Below are 13,353 nucleotides of genomic sequence, written 5' to 3' on the forward strand. Positions count from 1 at the left end.
GGGTAACCCTTTCAAGGTGATCCAGCTCATAGTAAGTAGATGGCAGAGCTGGTTTCAGTTTGTACTCTTAAATTCTTAACCAGTATATGATAATGAGAATCATGAAATATCTTACCTGTAAGTTTATTTATTTATTTATTTATTTTAAATTTATGGAACCCAATCAGATTTTGACTGTGTTTTTCTTAAATTCTACTTGGTAGAGGGCCGACTAGAGGTGTTCCAAGGGGAGAAATTGCTGTCATCCATCCCTATGTGGACTACCTTTGGGGAACTAGCCATTTTATACAACTGTACCAGGACTGCCTCTGTGAAAGGTAACAGGAGAAGAAATGCTGTCTTGAATTGTCACATGGTGTTCAGCATAATCTAGTTAAGTCACAACTGCATCCTGATCTAGAGCCTTAAGTCTTATTTTGCCCCATATTTTCTTATTAATAGAAAAGCTAAAGTTATGTCTACAATAGGATTTATATTAAAGCACTTGCCCAAATAATACAAGATAAAAAGAACATTCCCATTAGATACTGATATATAAAATATGAAAATGACTTTAGCTAAATGATTCCATTATTTGCTTTAATAATCTCTTCACTTTTTACTACATGGACATTGGCTTTTGGCTCATCCAAAATGTTTGCTTTCTGATCTCCATGCAGTTCTGACTACATTATAAACCAGAAAAATTAATTAAGCCAATGTACAAATGTGTATAAACATCAAAAGGGATATGAATTAGAGTAATGAGAGTTTTCATGAATTACTGTTGAATTAGTTTAGTTGCTTTTGCTAAGGATTCCTATCTTTCTTGACTTTATTGGTGGTAATCTTGGGTTTTCTTCTGAATCATTTAGATGTTTGGGACTGGTTTCTGTGCATTAGCCTTGCTGAAGTATTTGATAAAAAGGCACTTTCTGGCATTCTCCACTAAATCTGAATTAGAATCTCTGGTGACAGGCCCCAGGGATCTGAATTTTTAATGAGAATATGGAAACAGTTCTAATTTACTCTTAAGCAGTGGTCTTCAGTCTTCCTGGCACTAAAGACCTGCCTTACTTAAGAAAATCCCTCCATGGATGGGGCGTGAGGGGCTCTAGGATGATCCAAAGGCACAACTTCTACCGTGCACCCCATTTCCACCCCCCTCCCACATTGCAACATGCAATGATACAATCTCACAACAATAGTATTCACTCTCCCATGAGAACCCAGTACCACCACTGATCCGGCAGGAGGTGGAGCCCTGACAGCAATGCAAGTGATAGGGAGTGACTACAGGTAGAAGACTCACTGGCTCACCTGCCACCCACCATCTGCTTTGTGGTGATGTGGGGAGGGAGGGGACAGGAGAAAGCAGGTGGGCCAACAGCAAATAGGCCACAGACAGGTACCAGTCTGTGGCCCTGGGGGTTGGGAATGCCTGCTCTAAGTTCAATAAACCAGAGCTTTGAGTTTTGATCTGCTTTGTAGGTTCTCATTATTCCCTTTTTTTTTTTTTAAATTTTTATAACAATAATTTCTAGATTTTTCACAACTGCTACTTTTGCTCCACTTCCTTTTAAAAGTTTGTGCTAGCCTTTAATGTCTTTCCTATTAAAAAAAATTCTTAAAAACTTTCTTTTTTTAATCTTTTATGAATTATTTGTATATATTTTATGCAAAAGTAACCAGAGATCTTTAAATTATATTTGTTCCCTTTAGCCACAAGGTCTAAACAACATAAAAAGACACATTGAAACACACACTTTTGGTTCCCTTGAGTAGCCATGTCTAAACAACATAGACACAGAAACACACACATACACAGAAATCTTTAATTTTCCAATGATCTGCTGTGAATTTGTCCATTCTATGGATTGGCTACAGGTTGGCTGACTTTCTTCTGTATCACAGCACAAATCTGAACTACATCCTGATGATGAAGTGCCTAATTGGGAATTGCAAACTAATTTGAATATCATTTTAACAAAAACATAATTAGAAAGGAAATCTTTTGCTGGTAATTCTAAATCATGGTGTATATCAAAACCAAAATGACTTATAAAATTAGCCTTTATTTATTTTGCTGCTTCCTTTCATTTGCATGTGTAAGTAATGTGTTTTCTAAGAAATGTTATTTTATAAGAACATACAACAAATGCATTGTTTTGCATTTTGGAAAGTTTTCTTAATGGGTTACTAAACACTATTTAATTACTTTCTTGATTTTTCTAAAGCTATTACCAATGTTAAAACTTGGGCATTAGATCGGGAGGTGTTCCAGAATATAATGAGGAGGACAGCCCAAGCTAGAGATGAACAATACAGAAACTTCCTACGAAGGTAAGAATACACCTTGTGGAAATAAAAGATGATCAAGTAACCATATTGTGGGTATGTTAATTTTATCAGAATAATGATTTTTCTATAGCTTTTTCCATTTGAGGATTTACCACACCATTAAATCAAAGTATAGAAATATTCCCTTGCAGTAAACACCATTATACATACAAATTATATTTAATTTCTATTAGCCTTCTGCATTGATTAGTTTTTCCAGCTATTTTCTTTGCCTTCTATTGATGTAATCATAGTATATTGAATAGAAAAATGTGCAATAAATTTCTAAAATATTCACCTGGGCCACTCAGTTGGTTTTGAAAGACCTTTAAAATTTGAGAGTAGTTAGCAAAAAGATAACTTTTCTAATATTATCTTTTTTTTTTTTGAGAGGTTTTTGCTAGAGTGTGCATGTGCTCGCCAGACAGAGAGAGACAGAGAGATAGAAGGTGAGAAATCACCCCCCAGTGGGGATGGCCAGGCTGCAATCCCTTCTCCTCCATTCTCCCCTCGGGATCTTGGGCACGCATGCACACGTGCCCAGCGTGAGTTTAAGCCACCAGGTCCGAGACTTGAACCACAGTTGACTACATGGGAGTCCAGCGACATAGCCATTATGCTAACTGCTGGACCCTAATATTATCTTTTTTAGAGTAATATTTAAAGTAATTTATTTTACTGTCCTTACTTGCTTTTCTGAGATATTATTTTTCTTATTTGTCTAACCACATCAATTTTCTAATTACTCAAATTGCTATTATTTATAGCAAAGTAACTTGCCAAAAATGTTACTCTACTTGTCAAGCTGTCCTGGGTCTTTGGAACATTCTTATTATGTGAATTGTTCAGGACCTCAATGACTTGGATGCATCACTTTATACACAAATGACTGCCTGTGTAGTTGGAAAAGCCAGTTCCACATTTAGAAGGCTTTTTGAGTATAAGTTCCTTACATTTTTTGTGTATTTTTTTTGTGGGAGTTTTGACAGTCTTTGAGGCTGCAATTCATACTCTAATGAAATGTTACCTATGATAACAGGTAACAATAATAATGTATCATGTAATTTCCAAAAATGAATGTTAAATTCTTCTTATTTAGTAGTGATTTTTATCTTGCATAACAAGCCTGTGAAATTGATGATTTTAGGGCTGTAGAGCGGCTGGCAAATAGTGAGGATTCAGTAAGTGTAGGATGAGCATGCCGTTAGCCAGTAGAACATTGCAGGTGTTAAGGTGTCTCATAGATTCTCATATAGAATCTTGCTGATCTACCTTCCTAGACAGAGCGCGGCAACAATGACAGGCAGGTGCCTTACCCAAATGCCAACTAATGATTGGCGATCGTAGAGCAGGGTCTCCCTGATGATGGGTGACCTCAGAATCCCACAACTGAGCAACAGAGGTCAGCTTTTAAGGCTAATAAGCCACACTTCACAAGGACTGTAAAGGGATACTTAAGTCAGTCAGTGTCTATGGGTCATGTGACACATAAGTCAGCCAATACGTATGGGCTGTGTTTGAGTGTCTGAGACAAGATCTGAACCACTAGGCATAGCAGGTCAGACCCTTGGAGTCTAATAAGTGTTGTCTTAGTGGAAGGAGCTCACATAATCCACTAGTATATTTTCCTTCTTTTCTTCCTTCCTATTGTTGTTTCATTCACTCAACAAATACTCATTAACCATGTACCAAAGACTGTGGATTCGGTGATGGGCAAGATAGACCTGATCCCTGCCATCATAAAAAGAAAACAGAAAAAAGAAATTTTCTCATATCCATTTCCCCTCCAGTCTCCAAAAGTGACAGGTATCTAGGAGAGAATTTAACTAAATCTTACTAAGCAGAAGTAAGGTTTTTCATGATGAGGATGTGTTAATCAGTGACAAGTTTTGGTTACCCTTTTACTATTTTATTAATGGGGAGATAGATTAGGGAAACACGTTTCTCTTTGTTTCTTTTTTCTTTCTCTCTCTCTCTTTTTTTCTTTTTTTCTGAGAGATTTTTGCTATAGGGCTTGCCAGAAAGACAGAGAGAGACAGAGAGACAGAAAGTGAGACATCACCCCCCCCAGGGAGGATGGCCATAGAGCAATCGCTTCTTCCCCATTCTCCTCTCGGGATCTTGGGCACACATGCACATGCTCCTGGTGTGAGTTTAAGCCACTAGGTCCGGGACTCAAACCACGGTCGGCTACATGGGAGTCCAGCAACTTAGCCATTATGCCAACAGCTGATCCCTCTCTTTGTTTCATAATATACAGGAAGCTCATTAGTGTTCATTCCAATTCTGTATGCTTTTGCCTATAGCTTGATGTAATCTATTTTTGAGCTTTATAAAACTAGCATTATTATTCTAATGCAATTGTTTGCTCAGTATTTTTTTTTCTAAGATCCAGCCATGCTGGTTAGGTCCATCATCTCTTCACCTGGCTCCAGCACCATGAGATTAGAGTGGACAGAAAGCATCTATCTGCTCTCCCATAGGAGGGTGTTCCAGTGTTTTGCAATCAGAAACAATTATGAGGGAAACATTTGGATGCTGGACACATCTCCTGGCCACGAGCCTCCTGGTGCACATGTGCAAGAGGCAGTCCAGAGCGCTCTGCCTTTTCGAAAATCAGATCCGACCGTCTTTTAAGAGTAGCATCATTGGCCTTAGGAATTTTAAATTTTACATGACAAGAAAGAAGTATTTATCTTGTAGAAATTACATGTATAGTCCTGAATAAAAATGAGCAAAATAGAAGAGAAATTTCTTTAAGAGAACAATGTAATTTGATTGATTGCTTAACCATAGTGAGGGGAATTTATGAGTTTTTCCAATAGGTTTTAGTATTCTGTTTTATTCTCTGTATATTATTATCTGTAAAAATGTGCCTCTGGCTAACATTAATTTTAAAAGACAGGACAGTATGAATGATAATCCAAGATTATTTCAAGGCTGACTTTCACATCCTCCATTCTATCTTTACTTAACTACAAGGATTTAGACAAAAACCTGATTCTCCACTGGAAGTAGACCTCCTCACCTAAGCTAGCAGAGGAGATGTTGTGATGTGAAAAGAAACACATTTCCAGATATAGTTCATTTTGAAAAGCGATGACACACGTAAATGTTTTTCTCCAAATATTCAAAATATGACTTTTTTTCCCCTTTATGCTATCTTACTACTAGCATTTATTTGCTTATGATAAAAGTCGGTGATTATGTCCATCAATCATTTTCAATACATATGAAACTCAATTTAAAAAAAAATAATTTAACATAATACTTTTACTTATATGTGGACATACAATGTGATGTATCAGTACAAGAGTACAATGTGTAATGATAAAATACGGATAATTAATATTACTATACCTATCATTTCAATCATTTGCCCTTTGTGTTGGGAACATTCAAATCCTCTTTATTGGCTACTGTAATATAGTAATATATGCGGTATGTTGTTAACTTTTTTTAAAGAACGATATATTTAATTTTACTTATCATTATTATCATTCTTCAATTTGCTACAGGGCATGCATGTTCACCAGAGGAGAGAGAGAGAGGGAGAGAGAGAGAGTGCGAGCGAGCAAGTTGCCAGGTCTGGGATGCAAACTACAGCCAGCCACGTGGGAGTCCAGTGCCCTAACCACCACACCACCTGCAGGCCCCAGTTGTTGTTAACTCTATTCTCCATACTGTATTTTAAAACAGCAGGCATTATTTCTTTTACATATGCAATTTGGTTCTGGTTATTCAACATCAGTCTGCTCTCTCCATGCCACTCCATCCCAACCACCCTTTCCAACTCTAATAGTCATTCTTTATCTCTCTACTTTAAAAAAGAATTATTTTATTTAACTTCATTTATTTATTTATTTTAATTTGACCAGAGAGGGACAAAGTGATAAAGAGAGAGAGAGAGGGAAAGTGAGAAAGCAAACCGTGGTTAGCCATGTGGGAGTCCAGCACCCTTAACCACCATGCCACCAGCTGACCCCTGTCTCTCCACTTTTATAAGATCTTTGTTTTTTCAATTTGTTCATATGAATATTTATGTTATATCTTTTCAATTATTTGGAATTTTTTACTTTAGAGAATTTATATTTATTTTTGTGCTTTGTATTTTTAAAAATGTAAATATATTGGACCAGAAGTTGGTGTGGTAGTTAGGGTGGCTGGATCCCGCATGGCCAAGAGTGTGGTTTGGGTCCTGGATGCAGCATCTTGAAAAGCATGTCAACCATGTGTGCATGTGTGCTCAAAATCCTGAGAGGAGAATGGAGGAGAAAGGATTGAGGCATGACGATTTCCCATGAGGGCTGCCTTCTTACCACTCCCTCCTTGCTAGTCCTCCTTCAATGAGTACACATGCTTCTATAATAGCAATTTTTTTAAAAAAAGTAAAGATTTTAGAATATCTATGTATATCTGTATTTATAGTTTAATTTAGGAAGATAATTACGTGTTTCTTTTTCATTTCGAAGTGTATCCTTGCTGAAGAATTTACCTGAAGATAAATTAACCAAGATCATTGACTGCTTGGAAGTGGTAAGAAATTATGAAATAAAAAAAAAATCATTAGAAGATTTTAGAGTCTAGATACTATTAGCACTGTAAACAAATAAAAAGGAAAAGATAGTAGATCACCAGTCTATAAGAGATCAAGAACTTTTTTCTATTCTGAAAACCCTTAGGCCAACTCAGCTGAATGAAGGGAATAGGAAGGGTTTAAACTCTTGCAATGTATAAAAGAAAATTGAATTTGCATGTGAAAAGTGAAATTTGATTTACATATTTTAATCTTTTTAGTATACAGTATTTTATAAAACTAATCTGCCTTACTCAAGAGGCATTTGATTTTCCGCAATTAACATCACAATCCCTTACAGGGTTTTCATAGTATAAAGGAGTCAGTGATGCATAATTAGGAAATGGAGCAAAGAAAGAGTATGTTGGTGCTCTTGGTGACAAGCCTCTGAATCAAACTATGAAACACTCCGTGGTTGAACACTTGAGGCTGTGAAAATAACATCTTAAAAAACTGTACTTAAGAAGCACTTTACCTATTTTAACATCTAGGGGGAGACGGCATATTGGAATGTGTTCAAAAATTCATTTTAAGCATTACCCAGATGGTTGGTTCTAGTCCAAGACTACTCAAGTCTTTCCGTGAATAATGCTTTCATGACATGCACCTTCAATTCTAATGATATACATTTTATGAAAACCTCTTCAGATTTCAGAGATTAAAATCCAAAGCAAATAACCTTTCTCACTTTTGGGGGGAGTTGATTTCATTGAAACCCAAATGGCTTTTATGGCATTGAAAAGAGGTAGGGAATTGTAAAGGAGTCACACCTTGACTTTGAACTATTAGAAAGCTGTTCTCAGTGGGAGGAGAGGCAAAACACTGCATGACTGATTGTTGACAGATTCATGCCTCCGTCAATCACAATATATGGTGTAAACTAATATCTGTTGAGAAGGGAGCAAGGGCCATTTTGTCCTTAAGTGTTTGTGACACCAGTAATGTTTCCACTTACAGTTCATGGAACCCATCCAGCAGTTTATCAAGGACAGGCCATGATGACACTGCCTGGCCTCATGTCCCCAGGGGGTTCAGATATGAAGTCATTTTCAAGAAGACCGTTACCCTGCATCTCTTGGGATTTTCCCAATGTAACATAACCCAATCACAGATGTTACAAATTAATAATTCATCCTAATTTCTGAAGATTTTTTTTAAGCTGAAGAGGCCCAATATTTTTTTGTTAACCAAGAAAATCTGTTTTTAATATAATATGAACAGAGTAGATGCACCAGAGGGGAATTCTATGCTGACAGCAAATATGAAAATTTAGTATCATTAAAAATAAATGGTAAATTAGACATATTTATAGCAGCCACAGGCAAGAGCTACAGAGTATATAGATGGGGGTTCAAATGCAGAATTAATTAACACACAATTTGAGTTTGAAAGTCTCATCTTTTAAAACACCCTGCAAAGGCTTTACGGTATCTGAGCATTTGCAGACAGCAGCAGTTTATAAAGGGCTCTTTATTCGTACCTGGCAAACAAATGCGTCTCTGTAATGTGTGAAAATTCTCAAATGTGAAAGTGATTAACCAGGGAGTAATGGGATCTGTTTAGCTCTAAGAAAAGCACATAATTTACTAGCATCGTTGGGACTAATGACCCATCAACATGGCCCTGACAACAGCCAATCACTGAGGCAGAGTTACGACTGAGCACCCACTGAGTTCTGGGACCAGCTGGCCAACAAACTGGCTCCATAATCTTTAAGAAAAAACAGGCTGAGTCTGTCATGCTGTTTAGGAGTTGATTTCGGAGCTGTGTGTGTGTGTGTGTGTGTGTGGTGTGTGTGTGTGTGAGAGAGAAAGGGAAAAATTCAGAATTTCCTATCACCAAGCAGCTGTTCTGACAGGTCTGTTCAAACTTTGGCTTTGGCGTGGCTGTTGGTGCCGTGCTCTGAGGGTGTAGCGCTCACCCCTATTTCTTCTTTTGGCCTAAATCTCCCAGAACGCTCAGCCCTGGAGGCAACCATTGCCTGGAAGCCTCTTGGTGTGTTCTCATGGGAAAATGAGAGTGGACGTAGGAACTGCACACTCACCTGTGTGCTTTAAGGGTTAACTAACGATAATCATAAGGCCTGATGCAGATTCTGAATGGAGTGGAACAATTAACGATAATGAAAATGATAATATGCTTCCTGCACCTGGCAGTTGTGTAGCTCAGAAGACAGGAGTGGAGGAGTTTCTGCTCCCACGCATGGTGATCAATCTGGGAAGCCTGGGATTTGACTGCGCTGTCCTGACGTACAAACATTGTGATTGATTGTTAAGTCACCTAACTCTGTTACAGAGCTCTGGTATTTGACCTAGTGGCCTCTGATCTGCCATCTTTCACAAAGGAAGGTATGGCAGGGGGTAGGGGTGGGGGATGGTGGAGTAATGTGGAATATCGTTGCCCTTATTCAGATTACCGGTATTGCTGACTAAAAGGCAGAGTCCCAGCTTCCACCCCACACTTACTGAATCAGAAACTGGAGTAGGAGCCCCCAAATCCACATTTTAAAATTGTATCTATCAGGTTCTTAGAATCTGAGAAGCACTGATTCAGTTGTGAACAGAATGCATGTATTTGGAACTTGCTATTTTTTACCTCTTCAGGAATTTTCCACTTCTTAATCATCTTTTAAAAGTCTAGTCTGTCTTTCCTATATTCCCTTCTAACACAAAAATCAGAGGGTTTTTCTCATTTTAACAATTATATTCAGAACCAAAGGAAAATTGACATAATTGGATTTTCTTCAGTTTATGGACCAGCTAGTTAAAGATAGGGCAGCAAGTGATGTCATTCACTAGTTCAAAGTCTGGAGATTAAAGATTGTGATCCTGCCTATCACTACCCACTGTCAATCAACTGTGGTGGGTATTGGTGTCTCCTTATCAGCAGTGAAAGGGGCTGGTCACTGCACCTTGGCTGATTAAATAACAGAATTTAATATACTTGGTTCCTCCAAGTAGGAATTTTTTCTATTGATTTACATTTTGCAGGATCTGGTTCCTTGGAAATAAACATTAGATACTAGATCATGGCTGAATAGTTACTAGGGTCCACCTGATCCAGATGTATTTGCTTTAAAATTTCAAAGATATTTTACTATTGTACTTAGAAAACAAAAAAATAACTGGTAACAACCCAAATAACTAGAAAGAGTATTTTTTAAACAATTATTTATTTTTATTTCATTTGTTATTATTATTTTTTTGTTTGGCCAGAGAGAGACAGAGAAAGAGAGAGAGAGAGAAAGGGAAAATAAGAAAGCAAGCCACCCGGTCTGGGACTTGAACCATGGTCAGCCATGTGGGCATCCAGCACCTTAACCACTGAGGTACCTACCCATCCCTTGAAAAAATTTTAACTAAAAACTAAAACTAAAAACTTGGGGACATAGTCACAATATGAAGGAATGTGGGTACATATGTGTTTGCATATGCATGCATCACACCTCTGGTTATATATCAAGGGTACTTCTTTTTAAAATTTTTTAAGGTTTTTGACTTAGGGTACATGTGGTCATTGGAGAGGAGAGAGACAGAAACAGTGAGAGAGAGTGAGAAATCACTCCCTGGGGGGATGGCCATGCCGCAATCCCTTCTCCATTCTCCTCCTGGGATTTTTGGGCACGCACACACGTACACCTGGCCTGAGTTTCAAGCCTCAGAATCCTAGACTCAAACCAGGTTGGCCATGTGGGAGTCCCATGCTGCAGCCAGTATGCCACCTGCTGTCCCCAAGAATACTTCATTGTGATTAAGATTTCTGACCAAAAACTAAGGACTTTCAAGGGAGTTGGGACTTTCTTCTTTTGGTCTTTGTTCTTTATCACCTTGTAACTTTTCCCCTGGTTTTATATATCCTATTCACAGGCACTCAGATTCTAGCACTTTGCTAGATTATCGTAGAATGAATATTTTCTTTGCTGTGAAAAAAAAAAAATCCCCATCTTTGGCTGTTGCTGTGTTTAGCTACTTTTCTTCTGATCTCGACCTCTCAATCAGCTCTGAAATTGACTTCCTTATTTTCTCATCTTGCCATATACTAGGTAATTACTCTCAAGGATTCTAGCCATCTTCTTTATAGCATTTTTTCAGACCAGGGGTCACAACTCAATACAGAGCCATAAAACCAATTTAGAGGGACATTTCTAAACAGAGTAGCAAGTATGTTTTTTCTTGAAAAAAAGCATGTTCCACTGTTACATAAGTGTCTACATGTGTCCATGCTCTTGTGTGTGTGTGGGGTGTACATGTCAAATGTACTTCTTCCTATAGGTCAGGATAAAAGCTGCTTGAAATCCCTTGCTCTACAGGATAAGGTCTATGGCTTCTTGGCCCTCTAAGGGACCCCTTTGCAATGCACCAACAAGGACAGTAACTGTGCTGTTGGCATTTCTCTTTTTGGTCTTGGTGACCACCCTGGCCTGACTGGCTGCACTCCCCAGTTGACAAACACTGGGCAGTCTAGCATCACAGCCAGTACTTACCACTATATATTTTTGGTCTGACCTATTTCCACAACCTTTTCTGATCTATGAAGTTACTGTCAACACACTGGGAGGTATTATTTATCTTCCTCCCATGGTTTTGGGTGACAAAGAACCATCCCTGGGGAAAAAATACCACTAAGAAGGTTGGCCCTTAAGAAACAACAAAGCTCTTTCTCCCCTTTTAAGCCTTGCCCCTTTGAACTTAGCTGGTTGACAGGAATTGAGGCCACACCTCTGCAAACATTAGAGACTTTATAGTAATCAAACAGCCTAAGAACCCTTTAAAACTCCTCCATGTTTGTTTACTTTCTGCTTCATACAAGTAGTGGGGATGGAGATAGAGATGGGGTTCTGCTTCATGCAAATAGTGGAAATGGAACCTGAGACAGAGACAGAGAGATTGACCAGCAGTCTGCTTGAAACAGAAACAACTATCTTGACTCTAGCAGTTTTAATAAAGAGAACTGGACTTTAGTTACATAATGAAGACACCTAGATTGTGGGACCATGGTCCCTCTTTGAGGGTCATAGTCATCTCTTCCGTAAAATTGAGCTTCTCTAGAGTAAAGCTTTATGATAAAGCTAAAGTGGGAAAGAACAAAGAATTAGAGTAAATAACCTGTGATGCAAAGAAACTCAAAACATCGGGGCTGGCAGGTGGGATGGTAGTTAAGATGCTTGACTCCCACATGTGTGACTGCAGTTTGAATCCCAGACCTGGCGTCTTGCTTCCCACTTTCCCTCTCTCTCTCTGATCAAATTAAAAAATAATAATAAATAAAATTAAATATCTTTTTCAAAAACAAAGAAACTCAAAACATCATTGGTCAAATAAAATAGAAATTTGTCTTTGTTCACACAGCAGTTAGGAAAGATGGTTCCAATTGGCTCCACGCACTCATTCAGGAACCCAATCTGATGGCTACTCAGTCAGCGTCAGCATGTGCTTTTCAAGGTTCCTCCAGGCCATGCCATTATGAATGGATAAAAAGATGAAAATATGTGTGTGAAAGAGCTCACGGGTCTAGCCTGGAAGTGGCACACAGATCTGCTCAGATTCTTTTCAATGGAAGTTAATCACATGGCCATATCCAATAGCAGGGAGACTGGGCGTGTCCTTTACTTTTGAATACTCATGTCTTCCAATAGAAGACTTTAACCAACTCAAAGCTTTTTCACAGGAATTAATAGTCTCCAGGTACTTGATCTGTACAAAATGCCCCACCAGATACTTTAGATACGCTTGTTATCTGGTCCTCAAGCAATGTTAGGTGTAGTAGGTAACATAATTTTACTTTTCCAGAAAAGGAAAACTGGGGTTCAGAAGTTAAAAGTAACACCTAAGCAAATCATTATTGGTCTCTCCTTAACATGGCAATCATTACTGAGTGTTTTCTATGTTTCAGATGCTCTGAGTGTTTCAGAAAACATTGTCTTTTTTTTTTTTTTTTTTAGAGGTTTTCGCTATAGGGCATGTGCGCTCACCAGACAGACAGAGAGAGACATAAAGACAGAAAGCGAGAAATCACCCCCCAGGGGGAATGGTCATGCCGCAATCCCTTCTACTCCATTCTCCTCCTGGGATCCTGGGCATGCACACACACATGCCCAGCGTGAGTTTTAAGCCAACGGGTCAGGGACAGGAACCACAGTCGACTATGTGGGAGTCCAGCGACATAGCCATTACGCTACTGCTGGTTCCCAGAAAACATTGTCTTCAATAAGCTTATTGTGATAGAAAAAAAGACCCCCCTAAAAAATTAAGTAATAATTTGATACTTCATGAGGATAAATCTACATTAAAGAATAAAAACATTGTCTTCAATAAGCTTATTGTGATAGAAAAAAAGACCCCCCCAAAAAATTAAGTAATAATTTGATACTTCATGAGGATAAATCTACATTAAAGAACAGAATTTAGGGGCGCCAAGGCTGCGTCCGACCGCGGGACGTCGCGGGCCCTTCCTGGCTC

At 38.4% G+C, this 13,353-nt stretch overlaps 1 protein-coding gene across 3 annotated transcripts in view; it reads left to right on the forward strand.

The window, feature by feature from the left end:
* The window catches only part of PRKG2 (protein kinase cGMP-dependent 2), a 102,801-nt gene that overhangs the window by 27,674 nt on the left and 61,774 nt on the right, over nt 1-13,353 (forward strand). For all 3 annotated transcript variants that reach the window (XM_027773062.1, XM_027773063.1, XM_006151454.3), the window contains 3 exons: nt 204-317; nt 2,217-2,322; nt 6,792-6,855. In XM_027773062.1, the coding sequence (XP_027628863.1) occupies nt 204-317; nt 2,217-2,322; nt 6,792-6,855 (284 nt within the window). The remainder of the gene's footprint in view (nt 1-203; nt 318-2,216; nt 2,323-6,791; nt 6,856-13,353) is intronic.

The sequence above is a fragment of the Tupaia chinensis genome, unplaced genomic scaffold (genome assembly GCF_000334495.1).
Source record: "Tupaia chinensis unplaced genomic scaffold, TupChi_1.0 Scaffold000318_1, whole genome shotgun sequence".
NCBI classification, from domain to species: domain Eukaryota; kingdom Metazoa; phylum Chordata; class Mammalia; order Scandentia; family Tupaiidae; genus Tupaia; species Tupaia belangeri.